This window comes from Chiloscyllium punctatum, chromosome 20 (genome assembly GCF_047496795.1).
Source record: "Chiloscyllium punctatum isolate Juve2018m chromosome 20, sChiPun1.3, whole genome shotgun sequence".
NCBI classification, from domain to species: Eukaryota; Metazoa; Chordata; class Chondrichthyes; order Orectolobiformes; family Hemiscylliidae; genus Chiloscyllium; species Chiloscyllium punctatum.
The window spans coordinates 90,760,003-90,783,765 of NC_092758.1; the positions used below are offsets into that span (position 1 = coordinate 90,760,003).

The window sequence follows — 23,763 nt, forward strand, 5'->3', positions numbered from 1 at the left end:
AGTTAACAATCCAACAGGTTTATTTCGGAGCACTAGCTTTGAGAGCACTGCTCCTTCATCCACCTGATGTGTTTGTGTGTGGCTGAAGCTTAGGCCATGGAGAAACCTGAGGAATGCCACCGTGTGGAGAAACCGTGGAAGTGTAGCGACTGTGGGAAAGGCTTCCGTTTCCCGTCTGACCTGAAGATTCATCGGTGCAGTCACACTGGAGAGAGGCTGTTCGCCTGCCCAGAATGTGGGAGGGACTTCATCCAGGTCTCCAGTGTCGTGGCTCACCAGTGAGTCCACACCGGGGTGAGGCCCTTCAACTGCCCTGAGTGTGGGTAGGCCTTTACTCAGGCCTCTGACCTCCTGAGGCACCAGCAGGTACATACAGGGGAGAGGCCGTTCACCTGCTCCGAGTGCGGAAAGGGGTTTACGTTTTTCAGCAACTTGCAGAAGCACCAGTGGGAGCACCAGTCCTCAACAAATTCCGCAGGCCCCTCACCTTCCTTACCCTCAGCCAGACTGATGATCCGAATACATTTTCTCCTGCCCCTGTTCTCAAGATCATCCACTTGGTCACACAAATTATGGACCTGCGTCTTCAGGGCTTAGATCTCATCCTTGGATGAACTGGCATCAGCTTCCACCACTGTGACCCTGTGCTCCACCTCATCCGTCCCCTTCTCCAGGTCTCCCAGCTGCTGCTCATGCTTCTGCAGCATGATAGAGCTCGGTGTCAGATTCTCCTCTACCTGCTTATCCAACGTCTTGTGAGATTTTGTGAGCTCCTTCACCAGGGCTGGTAGGTAATCGAGTCCGAGGACCCACGGGGCCAGCCTCGGACACTCCTCCTCCCTTCTTCAGCATCTCTGGACAGCAAGAAACCCAGGTAAGTTAATTTTTCACAGTTTCCTGTGACTCCATGATCTTTCTTGAGTCCCAGGATATCGCGGTGGTCCAGGATAGATGGGTTAAAAGTTTGCCCCACTTGTGTTGCGGTGTGGAGCTCTGCAACGTGATCCTCTTAGATCGCTGCCATCACAATTACAACATTTAAAAGGCATTCAGATGGATATATGAATGGGAATGGTTTAGAGGCACATGGGCCAAATGCTGGCATATGGGACTAGATTAGGTTGATATCTGGTCGGCATGGACAGTTGGATCGAAGGGTCTGTTTCCGTGCTGTACATCTCTATGACTGTATCTATGACCTGGCCTCGACCCAGCATGTATCACAAACCCAGCCGGCTGTCACCAGGAAAGTAGTTTCCATTCCTACAGTCTGGATTCATTTACTTCAAAGACACTTTGCAACTTATACAATACAGAAGTGCATTACAAATCTCAGATTCCCGTTTTTTTAAAAATACTTTGCCTCAAATTTTGAAGGAACACCAGTCAAACTTGTGTCTGACACACACAATCATTTCCAATTTGTACTGTTCTTATCTTTGTTTCCATGAGACTAACAAATATGGACTTCCAACCTCCCTGGATGCAGGTTCACTCCAACAACTTGCTCCCTTACTTTACAATGTTTGTGTTCCCCAACACGTCCCTCCCTGCCGTAAATCGTATTTCCTGTGCCAGAATCCAATTTTGTATCTTGACCTGGATCATTTTCCCCATTTTCTCAGACTAACATGGTGTAATTGCAGGTTCCTGACACATTCCTTTGCGTGAATTTTCTGATTTGAACGTACATTTCTCTCCACAGGTCTGTACTCTCTGTTTTAGATTTCCAGTTGCTCCTCTCAGATCCTGTTCATATCCAGAGCATCTCTGTTGGAATGATCCCAGAAACAGATTCTACGTATCTCCCTCTCTGCAGCTCAGGCATTCCCAATTCCAGGTGACTAGCTGTGTCCACCCCAGGACTTGAATTCTCAATCCCCAACTACTTTCCAATTTCCCTTTCTCCCCAGATCTCCAATTCCCATCATTGCCTCTGACATCCCAGTCCCAGATTCCCATGGAAACTCCTTCCCATCCCCAACTCCTATGACGTCACGCCGTCCTGTCAGCTGCGTAAAGAATAAAAGAGAGTTTATTTCCAGCAGATGGTTTAAAAGTTTTGCACTATAAAAGTTTTAGTTTTATTTCAGCGGGGGCGGGAGAGAATAAAAGTGGTAAGAAAAAAAAATAAATACAGGTCAGCGAGAAGGTACAGAGTGGCTGGAAGAATATTATTTACAGGTTAAGATTTGCTGAGGGATAGTTTGGTGAAGTTTCTGAAGTGTCCCTGGGAGTTTGCTGCCGGTTTGGGGGGGGGGGGGAAGAAGGTGCTGAATTGTTTGGTAATTGTCCTCCATCCCTCCTTCCCTCCCTCTCTCCCTCTCTCTGTGCAGTGATTTGTGATAGAGTGAGTGAGCGAGCCGTGCAGCTGCCAGGACCTTTTGTAAAAGCAGAGTTGCCGGAGGAGATATGGAGCCGCGGAAAATCGAGGTAAAAAAAATCGTTTGAGATTTTAAAAAAATAAAGAAAATGTTTTGTGAGTAACCCCCCCCCCCCCACTCCGTGTGGGGTTGGGAGAGGCTGAGAGTGCAGTTGCAGTGGGAACTGGGTGATGGGCTGTGAGTTTGTCCCTGAGCTTGTGTGTAGGGAGCAGTGATGATGAAGTTGGATACAATGTGTCCCGGCTGCGCCCGGGAAATACTTTGTTACTAAGCGGCTCTCTCTCTTGTTTCTTTGTTTCTCTCCCTCCTGCTGCCAGTGGGTCGGCCCGCCGTGCGGGTCCCACGGACCGTACACTTTCTACCGGGCTTTCAGCGTGGCCCCGGGCGGCGGGAAGGCGCTGAGCGCCAGGCTCGGCCAGTTCCTCTTTGTCCGCTGCCAGCCGCATGAGCCCGAGTGCATCGCCGAGCTGCAGCTGCTGTGGGAGGACCGTGGGCGCCAACAACTACTGGCCAGCACCAGGCTCTACTTCAGCCCCGAGGATACCCCGCAGGGCCGGAGCCTGCACCATGGCCAGGTACGGAGAGCACTACAACAACTCGGGCTGGGGGGGGGGGGGGAGATGTAGGAAGTTGGAGATGAATAGGACACCAACTGGGGGTAAACAGGCGATTGGGGTATGGGCAGTGGGGGTTAACCGAGGACCTTAGGGGGGTGGCTGGGTGTTCAATAGGGAGCCGGCTGGAGCTAAGCTTTAGCTCCTTGGGAACCAAACATTCCTTCATTATCACCTCCCTCCCTCCCCGACCCCGGTTTCATACTTTCCACTCACTTCAAGGTCAGATAATCCCTGTTCAAATCTGACTCTTAATCGCCTGCTCGATTTTCTTTGCGTTTTCCAAACTCGGAAAGTTTCAGGGAAATTGAATTGCTCGACGTGATTGTAATTTTCTCGCATTACTCTCTCCCTTCCATTTCCTGGTTTGCAGCTTTTCTTTTTCCTGGGATTTTATTTCAATTTTCTATATTGAAGACTAATTCAAAGAACTTTTATATTTACTACCTCCACTATTAACCCGGAATCACTCGTGTCGTCAACACAAGGGATTTTCGTTTTTATTTGTTTTTTAAAATGTTGTGATATTTTTCAACTTCTTCAAAATTTTACCTGTGTAACATTGTCTGTACTTGGGCGGAGGCATGATCAAGTTATTTCCAGGGATTTGCAAAGAGAAGCCTTTTTTAAAAACAAGATCTTTAAACAATGTACGTGACCATTTTATTGGCGCCGCTTCAAACTGCAAAGGATCTTAAACAATTGGTATTTCTGTGATTCAAAAATTAAATAAAGGAGAGATTAAACTCTCTGGCTGCATTTTGATCTCTGCTACGAAGGGCGTGGATCTCGCTGTTTTCCCATGTCTGCTCTTTGCGGGTTAGGTTCAGACTGATGATGGTAACAAATACAGTGATCTGCAGCTATGTGGGTTTAATCTCTGGGCAGCATTGCAGCACTATGTAATTATTATTGTGAATCTGCAGTTCACCGGAGTTGAGCTTGATTTAAGGGGCTTTCTACGGTAAAGCCATTGTTTGAAGATGGGCAACCTCGCATGAAATATCTAGAGGGGAGGCTTCACACAGCAGTCATCATTTGCTTTTGACCGTTCTCTGTGTAATTTGGAATTCATTGGGATAATCTGTACCGGTTCAAACCAAGCATTCCCTGGCAAACAAGTTTTGACTTTTTCCAAGAGCAAATGGAAAGACTGCCTCTTTGATGAAAATAGGCCTTTTTATCCTTCTCAATTATTTTGTCTGAAGAGTTTATTAGACTTTGGTATTTTGCAGTAAGTCAAACATTATATAGAATTTTACATCCGTTAATTACAGTGTTGTCTCCTTGCATAAACATGAGTGGTAGAGGCCAAGACCAAGCTGAATGATATTATTGCTAAGGATTTTCTTTTAAGTAGTCACAAAGCCAAAGTTTAATGACAATCCTAAATCCTACAGGAAATCTTTAGTTTATCAAAGCACATCTATTATTAGTTATTAGGTTCACATTTTGATGAGTTTCCCTGCTGTTTTACTTGTTTTTTTTAACAAGAAACCAGTGCTGTCTTCCAGAGAGTATCCTACATAGAGGTGATGGAGATGAACATTTCAGTTATGTCCACCAGATATCCAAAAATTAATCTAGTTCCATTTACAAGCGCTTGACGCCTAACCCTTTTAAACTCTCCTTATTCATGTACCCATCCAGCCATCTTTTAAATGTGGCAAAAGTGAGGACTGCAGGTGCTGGAAACCAGAGCTTACATTAGAATGGTGCTGGAAAATCACAGGTCAGGCAGCATCTGAGGAGCAGGAAAATCAATGTTTCGGGCAAAAGCCCTTCATTAGGAATAGACCCCAGAGCAAGGTGCCATCTTTTAAATGTTGCTGTTGTACAAGCCTCCTCCTATGTTGCAGAGTTGGTTGGTGTAATTGTGGATTGGGAGGCAGGAAATTAGAACTTAGCGTTTATAAAATTGTAAACTGCTAGGGGAGAAAGCATTGCATGGTCCCTTTTTAAAAGATGGTGCGTTTTCTGTGCTTGGAGATTTAAAATGGATGTCTGTGAGCAGCAGCTTGAAAGTCTGCAATACACAGAGCCTGAAGTGAAACATCCGTATCAGAAGACTGTGTACGGGTTAGTAGGTCAAGCAGCAGATTTTACCAAGACAACAGGCTTTTGAAATTAGCCAATCAATTTGAAACAGGTACTTGGGCACCAAAACCCTATTAAATTTAAATCTGATGGATTAGTCCTATGTTGTCAAAACCTTTTGTGAGAAATATTGATATGTCATCATGGGTATGAAAAAAGGGGTAGCTGCATGAAGACCCCAGAGCAAGGTGCCATCCACCAGAGCTAACAGCCCTTGGCTCTCGAGAATAGCTGGCTTTTCGCTTTATCTACGTCTTAGAGAAAGGCCATCTGAATAACAATGGATGGAGAAGGCATTCTTGACAGAAGAATCAACCGAGAAGGCACAGTACATTCTGGAAGACATGTAACCTGGCTGTAATTTTGAGACTAAATTTTTTTGAGTGGGACATGTATTTATTGGAACAGCACACCATAAGAATCTTGCTTTATTCAGGAATAGTTGGTAATTAGAAGGGTTTTATTCAGTTTGTTAATAGTTTAGTGAGTTAGATAAATAAATTGTTAATCGATTTTAAAGTGAGTGTGAGGGATTTATTTATTATCGAAGTAGTAGAAGTTTCTGAAAAACTGTTTCCATCACTTCTCACGCACTTTTTACAGATTATAAGGTAAGATGCTCCACTTTGGTAGTTTCACTTTTAGTTCTCAGAGTGAGATCAACCTCTGATTTATAAAACCACCTCCTCTGGCAGCTCATTCCAAGCTGCACCACCCTTTGTGTGGACAAACAAAATGCCCCTTAGGTCCCTTTTGAAACCTTTTCACTCTCACCTTAAGCCTGTGCTCTCTTGTTCTGGGCTGCTCCACTCCGGGGGAAAGACCTTGGCTATTCACTCTACCCATGTCCCTCATGATTTTATAAACCTCTATAAGATCACCTCTCAGCCTCCGATGCTCCAGGGAAAATAGCCCCAGCCTATTCAGCCTCTCCCTATAACCCAAACCCTCCAACCCTGGCAACATCATTAAGTTTCACAACATGCTTCTGATAGCAGGGAGACCAGAATTGTACACAGTATTCCAAATGATGACACATAGGGTAGGGGATCCCTGACAATATTCAGAAAGTTAAAAGTCACAACGCCAGGTTATAGTCCAACAGGTTTAATTGGAAGCACTAGCTTTCGGACCACTGCTCCTTCATCAGAGGACTATAACCTGGTGTTGTATGATTTTTAACTTTGTACACCCCAGTCCAACACTGGCATCTCCAAATAATGTTCACAAAGATTGTACCAGCTGCCCAGAGGGAGTCAGTGTTATTATTGCAGTGTAGATCTCTGATGGAATGAAACAGCAGAAAAAATATTTAACTATGTCAACAATCCTGGGTTACAGTCAACACTACTTCTCCAAATTAATGCTGGTTAGCACTAAATGTTTATTTTGTTACTTAATTCAAGTAGTTAAACAATCAAAATGTTTTTGGTTTAATTATTTCAGATGATCACCAGAATGTACAGAATTAACTACACCATATAGTCTGATTTAGTTTATTTTCCCCTGTTTTTTCTTCTCCATCATAATAATTGCCTGCATCCCTGTATGGTATAATGAGGTCAAACATGTGACCTTATTGAGTAGCCAAACAGGCTCATGGGGCTGAATAGCCTTTTGTCCTGAATACCTTTTTATGTTTGCATGCTCACGTCTGTATAACATTGTCCAGCTGCACATGACCATCTTCTGGTGAAAACATCATGAATGTCTTTGTCTTGCCTGATATGTACTTGAGCTCATACAAAACCTGTATCTTGTTCTGTGCCAAGTCCTGCATACCTATCACCTTTATTTTCATTCGATTACATTGGCTTGAATTCCCAAATCCTCAAATTCTTGTTCTTGTTTTTTTTATTTTTATTTCATTCTCTTCCATCATAGCTTTTCTGTAATGTCCTGCGACACAACTACATTATCACCCACTGACCAGAACACACTGTTGCGCTGTGTACCCCTCACTACTTCATACTCATTATTGACCACCAGGTTTTTTCTGTTTGGTATGCCCTTCAAACCCACTCACCCCTCTATTGCCTTTTTTTTTTAGGACTCTTCTTAAAATCCAGCTTTTGCTTACACTTCTGTTATTCCTCCTAGTAAATCTCTTTGTTTGCTTTTTTTAAAAATTTTGTCTTCTGTAAATTAATTGGAATTGTTGATGGAGGGAAAAATGTTCTAATTCTGTTATTGGAAAGGGTGGAAAATGGAATGAATTTGGATTTGAGCTGCTGGGACCTGTAACAATGTGGCACTGTCACTTGAGGCAAAAATGAAATGGGATCCCTGTAAAGTTGCATGTTATGGCATTTAGAAATATTTCAAAAGGTGGCCTTATTTTATGTTGAGTTTCTGGAAGTGGATCATTTATATTGGCAAATAAAAGTTGGGCTTGTCTGTATCATCAGACATTGCTGAAGTATGGTGATGCTCTGTGATCTGGGAGGAGAGAGGTACTTCTCGAGTTTCCTTTTTGATTTGTGGAGAGGGTGTTTGTATGTGGAGGCAGTGCTGAACTTTGATGAACTATCCTCCAGTTCTGACTGTGTTGCTATTGTGGAAGTTAACAGTAAAGGAGGAGGCAATTTGGCCCATGTACTTCTTCAGTGTGTACTTCTCAACTGGGGGTACCTGCCATAATCTTAACTTTCTCTCCTTTTCCCAAGTGTTTTATATTCCCTTCTGAGATAATTTAAATTGGTTCAAAAACCAGCTGCAGCAAAGCATTCCATGCTCTTTCAACTCTGTGATTAAAAATTATTCTAACCCCTCCAGCTTTCTAAATTAAAATTCTTTGATTCTAACCTCAGAAACACAATCTTTATTTATCCTCTTGGAACCCTTTCAGAATTTTAACTGTATTTTTTATTTTAACAATTCCACTGAAAATGTTCTTTAATAAAGCATTTTTCAATACATATATTTGATCTTGTCTTTCTGTTGAGTCTTTACATTAATTTTGAATGTAAAAACAAAGTTGCATAACTAGTTAGGTGACAGCTAAAATACTGTGTGCCTTTCCTGGCATTATATGAAAAGAGATTGGAACTATGAAAATAATGTATGTAAATTCAGAATCCCATTCTTTCATGTCTTTTCTACTTGCACTCTCACTGTTATTCATTATACAGCTGTTCCACTGATTTTTTTTCTTCTGCTGCGCTCTGTTAAGAGTCTTAAGTATTTAGACTATATTTCCTTTTTTCCTTGAAGTGATTAACTTTGTATCTCATTAGACTGCAACATTTAGTAACTGTTAAACATAATTGTGCTTGGAAATGGAATCTCCTGCCTACTCACATTCTCTCTCGCTATTTTAAATAAGATGTGATGTTTTGTGGAATAACCTTCCGAGAAGAAAGCCCAATTCAGAAAAGGAACAAAAAAGAAATGGAGAGTCCAAGAGAAGAAATTGTGCACTAAAGCTACAATAAAAGCAAAGCTTGGAGATGCAAGGGATAAGTCCATGTGCAATCCCAAAAAAGATGGGGAGAGTGGCAGAGGACTAAAGAGACCCACAATAAGGGTCAGGGGTACATTTGAATCGGTTGAATTTTTTTTTTGAGGACTGTTCTTGAAGGCAATTTCTGATTTTTTTTTTTCAGACTCTATCTTTTCATTTTCAGGGATTTTTTTTTAAATTTTCACTATCTCCTTCATTTGATAGTGACATTAAGTAATAACTTTATCTCCTGTATTTGTGTTGGACTTCTTAAGGTTTACTACTTTAGATAGAATAGATGGCAAAAATAATAAAGATTCCTTTGTATAAATACTCATATGTTAATTTATTATAAACACATCTCCTATGGCTCTGTATCTGTCATGCATTTAACAAAATAAATAGTTAAATGCATACTGAGGTTAAAAAGATGAAACATCAAACTGATTTTTCAGAATTTATTTCTGTAACTAAGACAAATGTAATTTGGAAATAGCTTTCTGCGAACTGTTTACAAAAGTTAAGAGATGATGACTATTACCTTGGAGCACTTTGTGAATTATCTACCTCCTTTGTTTTCTATGATTCTGTAAATCAAATAGATATCAATTACTCTGCCTCCCCTTTACAGACTCTTCTCTGATGTGCAATGTCCTCTCAGCCTATTGTTTACTGTCTATAAACCTGTTTATAAATCGTTTATAAACCTGGTCAGTCATGGATACATTTCCACAATGTATAAAAACTCCAGTACCTACCTTCCCAATCATCAGTGGATCAACTGGTCCCTACATCTGGTGCTGTGCTGCCTATCCCCAGCCAGTGCTCCAGCTTTGCTTGTGATACCTCTGATCCACCCAGCTGAAACCAGAGCCTTGTCCTTACTCTCCTCGTGAGTCTCCGCTCTGTGATGTCTCTGATATGAACCAGAGAAACCTTCCTAACTCCTCCAGTCTTGGGCTACCTCCCCTCGTTTGCTTGTTGCAGCTCCAATGGCAGATTTTTGTGTCGCCTATGTATGGGGTGATTTTTCTTTTCCTCCATTTGATTTCCTCCCCCTCCCCACCACCACCACCTATGATTGAATGTTTTGGAGGTGGTTTATGGGTTTTCATGGGTGAATTCCTCATGGCTCCCTGTGTAGTCTGACAGTTGATTTGAGTAAATTAAAACCTGGAGAGAAATAAATGAAGTAACAGCACTGAACTGAATGTGGATGAAATGGGTGGCATGGTGGCTGTGGTTAGCACTGCTGCCTCAGCACCAGGGACTCAGCCTCGGTGACTCTGTCTGCGTGGAGTTCGCACATTCTCTCTGCAGCTGTGGCATTTCCTCCCAGTCCAGGGATGTGCAGGTTCGGGTGGATTGGCCGTGCTACATTGTCCCATAGTGCCCAGGGATGTGCAGGTTCGGGTGGATTGGCCGTGCTGAATTGCCCATAGTGCCCAGGGATGTTCAGGCTAGCTAGATTAGCCATGGTAAATGCAGAGTTATAGGCATTGGGTATGGTGTTGGGTCTGGGTGGGGTGCTCTTTGCAGGGTCAGTGTGGACTCAGTGGGCCAAATGGCCTCCTTCTACACTGCAGGAGTTCTAAGAAATAGCCTGTACAGGTGATTGTTAAAGAGACTTTCAGACCTGAAAGGAAACAACTGACTAAATGCTTAGATAAGAAAGAAGGCTTTAATTGTAAAGTATTTTGGAGAAATCTGTATTACCATACTAACAACTTTTGTTTTCAGGTGTAGTTGAATAATGGCTGTTATTAATATTTAAAAGTGGCAGTTTAGAGTGATGAGTGGATCAGCCCCTTGATCTGTACCATTATACAGCTGGATAATGTGCACTCTACTACAAATTAATCTGTATCCCTTGTTATCCTTAACCTAACGAAACAAGCTCCTTTTTAAATTGATCCAGAATTCACAGGTTTTAGGGAGACAGAGCCTCAGATTTTCGTTGTCTGCTAATGTCCAAATGTTGCTGCCTTAGCTTGAAGTTTCTGATCTTGCTCCCTGTTCAGCATCTGTACTGGGGGAATATATTTTTTCTATCTATCTCATTAAATTCTGTTTTTTATTTTATTTTTATTACCTGTGATAGTTGGATCACTGAACCTCCTAAACTCGAATTGAAGTCCATTTGTTGAATTTGCATTATTTCCTCCCTCTCATGTGAAAATATTTTTCACTGCCTCTTCCGTGAGAAGACGGGATAAATCTTTTTCATTTGATTTAATTTAAAGGAATGTCTTGAGTCCAGAATTTTTTGTTGTATTCAGGTGGATAGAATAAACTGCTGCATTTTCAATTGTTAGCACATCGACTTGATGAGAAGTGAAAACAATTACGTTCCCCGAATTAGTGTTTGCTGATGATAGGATCTTACAGTACAGAAAGTGTCCATTTGGTTCATCATGATTGTACTGGCTTTTTGACAGAGCTATCTAATTATTCCACTCCCTTGCACATTCTCCATAACCCAGCGAATGTTTCCTCCTTAAGTGCATATTTGGTTCCTTTTTGGGAATTACTACAGAGTCTATTTTCACCACACTGAGGCAGTGCATTCCAAATCATCATAGCTCACCATTTTAAATGAAAAAATCATCTTGGCTGTCCCCTAGCTTGTCCAAGTAAATTACGTTCAGGACTGCTGTGTCTCCTCCATCAGTCGATAAGATTGTGACTGAACTGATTATTCCACAGTCATGCCTGAGAACATCGAAGTCCCTCAGACCTCTGCGCTCTGAAATCTCCTACTGTTTAAATCATCGTTTTTCAAATCATGAAAAATGGAAAATATTACGTTTTTACATTTTATACTCTCATATCTTTGCCCATTCAGTAATGTGTCTATTATCTTTTTATAGTTTAGATCAATGTGGTGCTGGAAAAGCACAGCAGGTCAGGCAGCATCTGAGGAGCAGGAAAATCGATGTTTCAAACAAAAGCTCTTTATCAGATTTGATTCCAGATGAGCTTTTGCCTGAAACGTCGATTCTTCTGCTCCTTGGATGCTGCCTGACCTGCTGTGCTTTCCCAGCACCACACTAATCTAGACTCTGGTTTCCAGCATCTGCAGTCCTCACTTTTGCCTATTATCTTTTTATAACCTACCTATGTTAGCTTCGCAACTTAATTTTGCTCTAATCTTTTTTGTGTCATGGACAAATTTAGCAACTATATCTTTGGTCCCTTCCTTCAAGTCATTGATATAAATGGCATAATATGGCAGTGCCAGCACTGACCATGGCACAAAACACGTTACATCTTGCCAAATAGAAGTTGATTCATTTATGTCTACAGTTAGCTTGCCAATCTTTTAGCCATGCCTGTGTGTTGCCCCCAAACCATGAGCTTTCATTTTCTGCAATAGCCTTTAATGTGACACCTTATCAAATACCTTCAGGAAATCAGAAGTGCACTATATCAACTGGTTGTAACAGCTGGTTATCTTCACAAAGAACTCCAATGGGTTGGTTAAACCTGATTTCCCTTTCACAAAGCAATGTTGATTGTACCTGATTACCTTGAATTTTTCCATGTGACCTGTTGTGATATCTTCAGTAGCTTAATATCTGTCATAGGGCACATGTTAAAGTTGATTGGTCTGTAGTTTCCTGCTTTCTGTCTCCCTTTTCGAATAAAGGAGTTACGTTTGCTGTTTTCCATTCAAAAGGGACTTTCCCGGTATTTGTTGAATTTTGGAAAATTAAAACTAACCCATTGACAGTCTCATCAGCCAATTCTTTTACAACCCAAGGTTGAAATCCATTAGAACTGAGGGATGTGTCAGCCTGCAGATTGAACAGTTTGCTGAGTATTACTACCTCGGTGATTATTGTTTTCTTGAATTACTCTTTTCCCCCTTCTATTTCTTAACTTGCAGTTTTTTTTTCATGGGATGTTTTTATATTGAAGACTAATCCAAAAGCCTAATACGTGTTACTATGGGGACTCCATCCCCATAGTTAAGGGGACAGATAGGAGGTTCTGTGGGAACGAGAGAGACTCATGGTTGGTGTGTTGCGTCCCAGGTGCCAGGGTTCGTGATATCCCAGATTGTGTTTTCAGGATCCTTGAGGGGGAGGGGGAAGGGAGAGAAGCCCCAAGTCGTGATCCACGTAGGCACCAAAGACATAGGTAGGAAGAGAGATGGGGGTTTAGAGCAGAAATTCAGAGTTAGGGTGGAAGCTTAGAGCTAGAACAGTTTTGTTATCTCTGGTTTGTTGCCCGTGCCATGTGCTAGCGAGGCGAGGAATAGGGGGAGAGAGGAGTTAAACGTGCAGCTACAGGGATGGTGCAGGAGTGAGGGTTTCAGATACCTGGATAATTGGGGCCATTTCTGGGGTAGCTGGGACCTCTACAAACAAGATGATCTTCACCTGAACCAGAGGGGTACCAATATCCTGGGGGGGTGGGGGGGAGGGGATTTGATAATGCTCTTCGGGAGGGTTCAAAATAATTCAGGAGGATGGGAACCTGAATTGTAGCTCCAGTGTGCAGCAGTGCAGTTGAAAGGTTAGAAAGAAGGTTTCAAGGTCACGAGAGTGCATCTGCAGCCATGAAGATGGTTTGTAATATGTCTTGCAGCATGGGTTGGTACCTGGGAGTTCAACGTTATGGCCATTTTGGAGACATGGAATGATGTTGCAGGTTCCGGGATTTAGATTAGATTAGATTAGATTAGATTAGATTAGATTAGATTAGATTAGATTAGATTAGATTAGATTAGATTACTTACAGTGTGGAAACAGGCCCTTCGGCCCAACAAGTCCACACCGCCCCGCCGAAGCGTAACCCACCCATACCCCTACATCTACATTTACCCCTTACCTAACACTATGGGCAATTTAGCATGGCCAATTCACCTGGCCTGCACATCTTTGGACTGTGGGAGGAAACCGGAGCACCCGGAGGAAACCCACGCAGACACGGGGAGAATGTGCAAACTCCACACAGTCAGTCGCCTGAGGCGGGAATTGAACCCGGGTCTGAGGCGCTGTGAGGCAGCAGTGCTAACCACTGTGCCACCGTGCCGCCCAGTAAGGTTCAGTAAGGTCAGGGAAGGTGGTAAAAGAGGGGGAGGTGTGGCTTTGTTAGTCAAGGACAGTATTACAGTGCAGAAAGCACGCTTTGAGGACTCATCTACAGAGGTAGTATGGCTGAGAATTAAATGTTAGCCAAGAAAGACCTAAAGAGAGAGCTAAGAAGAGCCAGGAGGGGTCATGAGAAGTCATTAGCAGGCAGGATCAAGGAAAACCCTAAAGGTTTCTATAGGTGTATCAGGAATAAGAATGACTAGGGCTAATCAAGGACAGCAGTGGGAAGTTGTGCGTGGAGTCCGAGGACATAGAAGAGGCGCAAAATGAATATTTTTCACCAGTAATTACACAAAAAAGACAGCGTTGTCGAGGAGAATACCGCGATACAGGCTACGAGACTAAATGTTCCTGAGGTTCACCAGGAGGAGGTGTTAGCAATTCTGGAGAGTGTGAAAATAGATAAGTCCCCTGGGCCGAATGGGATTTATTTTAGGATTCTCTGGGAATCCAGAGAGGAATTTGTAGAGACTTGAGCTTTGATCATTGTTATCATTGTCTACAGGAATAGTGCCAGATGAGTGGAGGATAGCAAATGTTGTCCCCTTCTTCAAGAAGGGGAGTAGAGACAACCCTGGTAATTATAGACCAGTGAACCTTACTTTGGTTGTGGGTGAAGTGTTGGAAAAGGTTATAAGAGAGAATTTATAATCATCTAAAAGGAATAAGTTGATTAGGGATAGTCAACACAGTTTTGTGAAGGGAAGGTTGTGCCTCACAAACCTTAGTGTTCTTTGAGAAGGTGACCAAACAGATGGATGAGGGTAAAGCGGTTGATGTGGTGTATATGGATTTCCCATGGTAGGATATTGCACACAATTTGGGGGCATGAGATTGAGTGTGATTTAGCAGTTTGGATCAGAAATTGGCTAGCTGAAAGACAACAGAGGGTGGTGGTTGATGGGAAATATTCATCCTGGAGTTCAGTTACTAGTGAGGTACAGCAAGGATCTGTTTTGGGGCCACTGCTGTTTGTCATTTTTATAAATGAGGCCGTAGAAGGATGGGTTAGTAAATCTGTGGATGACACTAAGGTCAGTGGAGTTGTGGATAGTGCCGAAGGATGTTGTAGGTTACAGAGGGACATAGTTAAACTGCAGAGCTGGGCTGAGAGGTGGCAAATAGAGTTTAATGCAGAAAAGTGTGAGGTGGTGGAAGGAGCAACAGGAATGCAGAGTACTGGGCTAGTGGTAAGATTCTTGGCAATGTAGATGAGCAGAGAGATCTTGTTGTCCATGTGCATAGATCCCTGAAAGTTGCCATCCAGGTTGATAGGGTTGTTAAGAAGGCATACGGTGTGTTAGCTTTTATTGGTAAAGGGATTGTGTTTCAGAGTCACTAGGTCATGTTGCAGCTGTACAAAACACTGTTGTGGCCGCACTTGGAGTATTGCGTACAGTTCTTGTCACCACGTTATAAGAAGGATGTGGAAGCTTTGGAAAGGGTGCAGAGGAGATTTACTAGGATGTTGCCTGGTATGGAAGGAATGCCTTACGAGGAAAGGCTGAGAGACTTGGGGCTGTTTTTGTTAGACAGAAGCTTGAGAGGTGGCTTAATTGAGACATAAGATAATCAGAGGGTTAGATAGGACGGACAGTGAGAGCATTTTCCTCTGGCGATGGCTAGCACAAGGGGACATAGCTTTAAATTGAGGGGTGATAAATATAGGACAGATGTCAGAGGTAGTTCTTTACTCAGCGTCATATAGATGTGGAATGCACTGCTTGCAACAGTCATAGACTCGCCAACTTTAAGGTAATTTAAATGGTCATTGATAAATATATGGATGATAATGGAATAGTGTGGGTTAGATAGGCTGCAGATTGGTTCTACAGGTCGGCGCAATATCGAGGGCCAAAGGGCCTGTACTGCGCTATAATGTTCTATGTTCTAATTGCCATCTCCATTATTAATTCTCCACATTCACACTCCATAGGATCAACACTCACATTACATTTTCTTTGTTAAACATTAATGGAAGCTCTTACTATCTGGATTTATATTTCTAGCTAACTTTCTCTTGTACGCTGATTTTTCCCTCCTTATTAATATTTTAAGCATTCTTTGCTTTTTTGTATTCTGTCCAATCTTTTGACCTACCACTCATCTTTGTGAAATTATATGCTTTTATTTAAGTTTGATTCTATCTTGATGTTCTGAGTTAATTGTAGACATTGGAACTCCATTAGAATTCTTCTTTCTTGTTGAAATATACCTATTCTGTATATTCTGAAATATCTACTTAAATGTCTGCCATAGCATCTCTACTGACCTATCCCATGACCTGATTTGTCTGTTCACGTTAGCCAGCTCTGCTTTTGTGCCATCAGTTATTCTTGTTTCAGTTTAAGTTACTAGTGATGGACCCAAACGTCTTTCCATCAAACTGAATGAATTTTACAGTCATGTGATAGTCACTGCTACCTGGGTCATCTTCACTGTGAGGTTAATTCCCATCTCGTTTCACAGTCCCAGTTCTGTTGTAGCCTGTTGTTTGGTTGACTTCAGAATAAGCTCCCTTAAGGAACTACCTGAAAATATTCTGTGAACTCCTCCTTTAGGCTACCTTTGACCATCTGATAGGGTAAAATCCCCATGATTATCACTGCACCTTCTGCTATGTTGCCATTATGTTTTGTCATGTGGTTAGTTAGGATGCCTAGATATCATACCCACATATGACATCTTGCCTTTACCATTTCTCATTTACACTCAAATAACTTCCAAATCCTCGTTTCTTGGACTTCGGTCATCCTCTGATACAGATACCATAATTAGCATCTTTGCCTCTTCCTTATTTCTTGTCCTTTCTGAATGTAATGTACCCTTCAATGTACAGGTCACATTGTCATCCTGCAGCCATGTTCCTGGTAATAATAGCTTTCAGATCATACTTAACACAAATAGAATAATCAGTTCTGTTTCAAATGATAGGTTTTGTCATAGTCATACAGCACTGATACAGACCTTCTGTCCAACCAGTTCATGCTGAACATAATCCCAAACTAAACTACTCCCACCTGCCTACTCCTGGCCAATATCCCTCCAAACCTTTCTGATTCATGTACCTAGCCAAATATCCCTTTTATTATTTTACTGACCTCTTGCCTTGTTTGATTTACACTTGGATTTGTCCTGTCTATGACTTCCTGTCTTGATATGTTTATCAATTCCTCTATTGATACTTTCCTCTCTACTCTTATCTGCATTTAGTTTATCCATCTACCCAAATGTGATCCCTTACCTGTGATATCGAGTTTAAACCCTCTCTGCTTCCCTGGTTATGTCATTCACTAAAGCACCAGTCCCAAAAAGTTTGGGGTAATGGCCATCCTAACGATGTGTCTCTTATTTTCCTTAGTACTGGCTCCAGTGCTGTAAGGATGGTTTCTTTCAGTGATCTTAAACCTGCGTCTTCTGGTTTCCTATACACCTGGTCATTGGGAACAATAGGCATAATACAGTCAGAAAACCTTGCTCCAACCAACCAGTACTTTAGCAGTTGTATTGCTGTTTGATCAAAAGACTGGTTGTTTTCCTTTTTTGGATTTGTAACTAGAGCTCATGCTGACATCATTTTGAAATGTAATATTTTCTTGCGAGGGACTCAAAATATTTAAAAATTCCCACGAGAGGCTGTGTTTGCAGCCACAGCTCTAATGTGCTGGGCTCAGCATGCTGTTCAATTCCTCACCAGAGAAGAGTCAGGGGCAGGTTGGTGCGTGCGGTGGTAAGGATAGGTTTAGACAGGAAACTAGGGGATCTAATGCCAGTGTGTAATGAGTTGGCCAAGGTAGGGATGGAGCATACGGTAATGTGACGTGGGGATGAGTGAGTCCCGGGTGGGTTTGGGGGGGTGCAAGTGAGGGGAGTTTGAAGGGGTGCATGTGGTGGATGGGACTTGGGCATTCTGTGAAGCTGGAAGGCGCATGGCATTTGCTAAGAATGCATCTCATCCCTTGGTCTTCCCAGATGAATACTGATCGATTCACCTGCAGCCAGGACAGTGAGTCATAGACTCTGAAGTGAGGCTTTCAGCTTTTCACGTGTTTGGTGGCAAACACCTACATCGCTCCTGACTGCGGCACCTTGCTGTTGGGTGCCAGCTGAGAACACAGCAAGTGTAGTACTTTTAAAGCCGCAATCTTGCTTTCTTTGGAAATTGCATGCTGTTCACAATTTCTTACAAGGTTGTTATTAAACGTTTGTGAGGAGTTCTCCAGCACTCTGGAGTTTGATTAGAATGTAGAAATATCACACTGGATGTGGCGTTTTAGTTTATAGTCCTGTTGTGGGACAAATGCTGAAGTTATGTCTAGTTCTGCTGATTATGTAGAAGCATTTCAATAAATGGAATTTATAAAGCTTTCCTCCTGTATACATCAAAGTACACTCGGAACTATGTTCTGAATTGGTGCTGTTTCGCATTCTTCTCATTCCTAACATTTCTGTTTCCTGCTTTTATTTTTGGAGAGCTGTAGAAACAGGCATGTTCAGGACCACAGTTAATCCAGGAAGAAATTAACAGAGGGAAGCAAAGGAAGAAGAAAAAATAAAAAGAACTTAACATTTATTTGTCTGCAAGCCAATCATTGGCTCCTAGCCTAGACACTTAAAGGGAAATCTTTACTTGTCGTTAAATATCTAGAGTGGACAGTTATGAAACAAGAATAGTGTTTGAAATGAACTGTATTCAGCTATAACATTAAGAAATATTTGGACTTAAAATGTAGAAGTTTTCCTACTGTAATCTCTTGTGAATTCGTGTGAATGTGACAAAGCTGTGCACTCAGCAAGTAAAATCTAGAAACTTTCATTTTAAGTTCCTAATTGTTGCGCACATTTCTGCTTTCAAAATTTCTCTACCCAGAACACCTAACCAAGTGAGTGCTATTGCTTTTAAGGTTACAGGTTTTTTTAACTTGCCAGGACTGCCTGCCACCTGTGTTTTATTGTCTTCCTGCAGCTCAGTAACTACAAGCAGGCAGTGTTACAGAATAGAATCTCACCAGATGTTACTCTGATTTGATTTATTGTTGTCACATGTAGTGACAGTGAAAAGGTTTGTTTTGTATGTAGTGCAGGCAGATCATACCAAAAAGGATCATTGAGTGATTGTATTCCTCGCTCTGTTCAATGTTACAGCTGAAGAAAAGGTGCACAAAAAGCAAGATCAATATTGGGTACGGTTAATAGAGTTCATGAGATTTGAAGGGATGCTGTCGTCTTTGACTTTGTGTTTTCGGCTTTTGTCTCCTGGATTGCAGGCTGACTCTGATATGAAGAGGGATCTTTAAATGATTGGCCATTCTCGCTACATAAATATATAAAATGAAACCTCTAAATTATACTAGCCTACTACAGAGAGGAAGATGAGAATCAAAGGGAAAATTGGTTCTGGCTACACTTGTGGTTTTTTTATTGGTTGTATTATTGAGTGAAGTCAGATCCCTGTAGTTATTTTCTGCGGAGGAGGAAGAGAAACCTAAGGAAAGGAATTGGCTAATTTTAAACACTCCTGAGGGCACAGTATCTAACCCTGGATGATTGCTATCAGTTAATGTTTCTGGGTTTTCATCTTCTGAAGATTTTGGATTTTTTCATGGTTAGTGTATTTATAAAAATTCAATTTTTCTGTTGTGCGATTGTTACTTGTTGGGCGATGGAACTTGATGAAGCAATATTGGTTTTTCAGTGCTTGCTTTCTGTTTTGAACTGCTTCAATATGAAACTGCTTACCAGTTTAAATTGCAATTGATAAAGATGCTACAAAAATGTCTCTTCCCAAAACATTACAAAGTGAGACTGAAGTAAATTTAGTGTTATTGAGCTGGTTTTAAATTGTATGGTGAACCAGTGTGGCTGCTTATGCTCCTGTGAGGCATCTTACAATATTATACTATGTAAAAAATGCTTTATGAACTCAAGTTGTTGGAAAGGACAAAGGAAAATTTATATTATTTCTGCCTGTTATCCATATGTAAATTCATCTGATATTCAGACTGGACTGAATTTTTGACACTTAGTTTAATTAACTTTTCAGTTTAATTAACTTAAAACAAAGAGGAGGATGGGGGATTTCAAGGCTCGGGGGCACATTTTTAAGGTGAGGGGAAAGAGATTTCAAGAAGACATGAGGGGCAAATTTGTTACACAGTAGTTTGCATGTGGAATAACTTCCTGAGGAAGTGGTGGAGGTGGGTACAATTACAATGTTTAAAAGATATTTGGATAAGTACATGATTAGGAAATGTTTGGTGGGAAATGGGCCAGGAGTAGGTGGGACTAGCTTAGTTTGGGATTATGGTCAGCATGGACTGGTTGGACCAAAGGGTCTATTTCTGTGCTGTATGACTCTACTAAAAACAGAAAATACTGGGAAAACTCAGCAGGTTTGGCAGCATTTGTGGAGAGAAAGCAGAGTTAATGTTTAGTTCCAGTGATCCTTCTACCGATGAGAAGTAGGTCATTTGGTCCTTCAACCTTGCTCTGGGATTCAATAAACCATCACTGTTCAATGTTAGTTACATTTTGGCATGCTATCTTCAAGTTCTTTGACTTTTTTTAGTATCCAAGACTCTCTGACCAGTGTTTTTTAGGACTTGCCACAAGCTTGCACAATAGCGTCAAAGCAGATTAGTGGGAAAGCTAATTTACCATTGATCAAAACGACCATCTAGCTATAAGACTAGTAATTGCTGCTAGTTATGTTGCAGCCTTGTATCTTCAGCTACAGAAATTAGAAATGTGCTGCTTATGTTTCATTCTGTGGATAAGCTTGAAATAAAAATTCAGTTTTGCTTATGTGCGGTTTGTTTTTATTGTATTTAGATACGTTCTGCCAGGAGAAGGATGAGTTATCAAGTTACTTAACAATATGTTGAAACAATTGGTGTAGAGTTTAATTTCTGGAATCTCTGTTTAATCAGGTCATCTAACAAAAGTCTCTCTCTTTTTAGGGCAGAGGTTTAAATGGCTGGTATTAGCAGAGTGATTGTGTATCCAAACAGAGCCCTGATCAGAGGCAGAGACCAGATACATGAATGTTCTTTCAAAGGATCAGAATCTTTCAAAGGTTGCTTAAATGTTTGTTGGGTTTGTTCTTGGGTAATCTGGGTCTGTACTTGGTGGACTACTGGGTGTGTCCTTTGGGGTTCGGCATGAGTTTAAGGATGAACTGAGATCACTCTAACAAAGTCAAGCTACCAGAAGAGGGTGTAATAGGAGGAGGTTGAAGGAACCTGTATTGGTTCAGGATGTTCAAGAAGCAATTCTCTTATCTGAAACTCAGCAACAAATGACATCCGTGTGAGACATCAGTACTTCAGCCTGGCGTAGCCTCAGTATAATTTGCCATCTGCTTTAGTCACTGCAATAATATCAGAGTAGGGCAAGAGTTATGTTTGTCACTGACTGAAAATGTGTGCCAATGAATTTTTGTTTCCTAGCTGTTGTTGCTTGTCTTGCGGTTTATTGTTCCCTCGTTGAGTAAGAGAGGTTATTGAGGTTCTCTGTTCTAAGAGTAATCTACGTTTTATTCTGCCTTGCCAGAGGCAGTTGGGTGGACCAAGCGTGAATTGCTGCAGTGTGGGCCTGCTCACTGACTGGCATGGAGTGGTAAAGTTAGGAGGTGAGTTACTGTCTTACTGAGGGAACAGGTGGGTTTTGCTCCATGGAGCCAGAGCTGCTTTACTAGGAGTGGTGTTCCACAAACCCACCCATGTGTATGGAGACAAACTACTGAACAGCTGCAAGGCTCCTTGATGCAATTCTCAACCATGGTGGTTAACAGTCCAAGCTTCCAATGCAGCACTGATACTGTGTGGATACTGATTGTGCTGCATTGGAAACTGTGACATTGGTTGTCATATGCAACATAAAATCCACAAATTAAAGTGGCTCAAGGCTCGCATGGGGGTGCAGTGAGATCTGTACTGGAAGAAGGGGTAGAGTGGTGACCATAATACAGTCTGTTTGGCTGATGTGCCTTTTATGATGAAATAGTTGGATGTGCAGCCTGTGATCTATAGGTGTGAGACTTTCAATGGTGCTTGGTTGGTGAGAGAGTATTACTTATGAAGCATTACAGTGATTGAGTCAGTGAGTAATGATGAGCTGATTGGTTGAGGCTGCTGTTGTATTTAGTGAGACACAAAGATGCATTCAGTACCCTTGTCCACCCAGGAGGTAGTCAAACCTGTTCTGACATCACTTTTGGGTTCTTGAGACTTGACACCTTGCATGCACATCCACAGCTACCTGCTTCCAATTCCTCTTACTTGCTGTGTCTGGACACTTACCTTACTCCTGCATATATAGGGCCTGCTCCTCTTTTCTACCTTATTGACTGAGAAGCTTGGGATCTGCGTTCTCCTCTGCTGTGTCCCACATCAGATTCTCCTCATCCTGATGCTCAGTTTGCATTTCCCATTTCAGGGCTGCAGATTAGCTTTCAGGCTGTTGTTGAAGTTGCATGATGAATCAGTGAAGCTCAAAGTTTGTGAGCAGATTTGTAGCTTGGTTGCTCAACAATCAGTGAAGCTGTTGATGCTTCCAGCCAGTGGCCATGATGGTTTGTACTAGTTGGGGGCAGAGATCACTCTGATTAACAGGCAACATGAAGTTGGTGATCGTCTGCAATGCAGTCAGTAACTCTTTACCAAACAAAAGAATTCCATTATTAAGCCCAGCTCCTCATACAAGTGAGCCTTTTCTCAATAATGTTCCCACTGTAATGCAGGGAACTGGGGTTAATCAGGTGTTTTAATGGTCTGGGGCTGGCTATCCAGTTTAGTGCCATCAGTATTTGAATTGATTGTCACGTGTGCTGGTGCACAGTTAAAAGCTCTGTCTTGTGAACAATACAAGCAGATCACAGAGTTAAGTAACATCGATAGTAAATAATAGGTGAACAGCAGCAAAAACAAAAACACAGGTACAGGCGAATGTTAAGAGTTTGTGAGTCCATTCAGTATTCTAACAACAGTAGGGTAGAAACTGTTTTGAAACCGGCTGGGTTCATGTGTTCAGATTACTGTACCTTCTCCCCGATGGTAGAGGTTGTAGAAAAACATTGCCAGGGTGGGGTGGATCTTTGAGAATGCTGGCGGCCTTTCCTTGACAGCGGGCCTGGTAGATGGATTCTATAGAACCATTTTTTGGTGAAAATAATGGACGGAGGCAAAAATGGCCAATGAAGTCTATGGAGGAGTATAACTAATAGTGAGTCATTCGCTCTGCAATTTTCTAACTTCTTTTCATCTTGGGTCTGTGATTGGAATGGCAGGGCAGGGCTGGCTGAAGTTTTGCAGCCTGATACTATCAGATGTTGGTGGTGTCAGAATGCAGAAGGTGTGAAACAACTTCAAGTCATCTTAGTTGATAGTTACAGAGAACAGTCCAGCACAAGGACAGGCCCTTCGGCCCACCATATCTACACTGTCCATGATGCCATTCGAAACTAATCCCATTTTCCTGCACGTGGTCCATCTCCCTCTGTTCCCTGCCTCCTCATGTCTGTCTAAATGCCTCTAAGTAGTGCTACCTGTGTCTGCTGCTTCCAGGCAGAGCATTCCAGACATTTACTCCCCTCTTGTGCTAAAAGAAAACACTTGCCAAAATGCTTTTAGTTGAAATAATCCAACCCCATCCAAGTTGGATGTCCTGCCTGCAGGATGTTGATGGCTGGTGTGTGCTGGAAAGAATCTACCAAGTAGATCTTGCAGTTAGGTCAGAGAATGATGCATTGTGGTGTACCAAATCCTACAAACTAATCGAGCTTATCTTGAGCAGTGAATTGCTGCTGCATTCTTGCCCGGTTTTAATGTTAAGACCAGCATGGTTTCCATGGCAGTAAGAGCTTTTAACAATAGCCATAATCCACTGATCTGACAGGAGCTGCCCAGTGGGAGCATTTTCTAAAGATATTGAGAAAAAGCTCGCTTGTATGAGGAACTGGGCTTAATAGTGGAATTCTTTTGTTCGGTATAGAGTTACACTCAAATGAGTGGAACTACTTAAAATAAATTTAAATAAAAATTCTCACAATGAAATGGTGTTTGTGGCAGGAAATTTTAAGTTTTTAAAAACAAAACTGGAGAGGGCTTTTGAGAGTTTTTAAGTGT

General features: G+C 41.9%; 1 protein-coding gene across 1 annotated transcript in view; it reads left to right on the top strand.

Annotated features, from left to right (window-relative positions):
• Positions 1-2,023: 2,023 nt before the first annotated feature.
• LOC140492270 (uncharacterized) overlaps positions 2,024-23,763 on the top strand; it is a 102,405-nt gene continuing 80,665 nt past the window's right edge. The window contains exons 1-3 of the mRNA XM_072591212.1: positions 2,024-2,117; positions 2,337-2,433; positions 2,702-2,959. Coding sequence (XP_072447313.1) covers positions 2,413-2,433; positions 2,702-2,959 — 279 coding nt within the window. The 5' untranslated portion in view covers positions 2,024-2,117; positions 2,337-2,412. The remainder of the gene's footprint in view (positions 2,118-2,336; positions 2,434-2,701; positions 2,960-23,763) is intronic.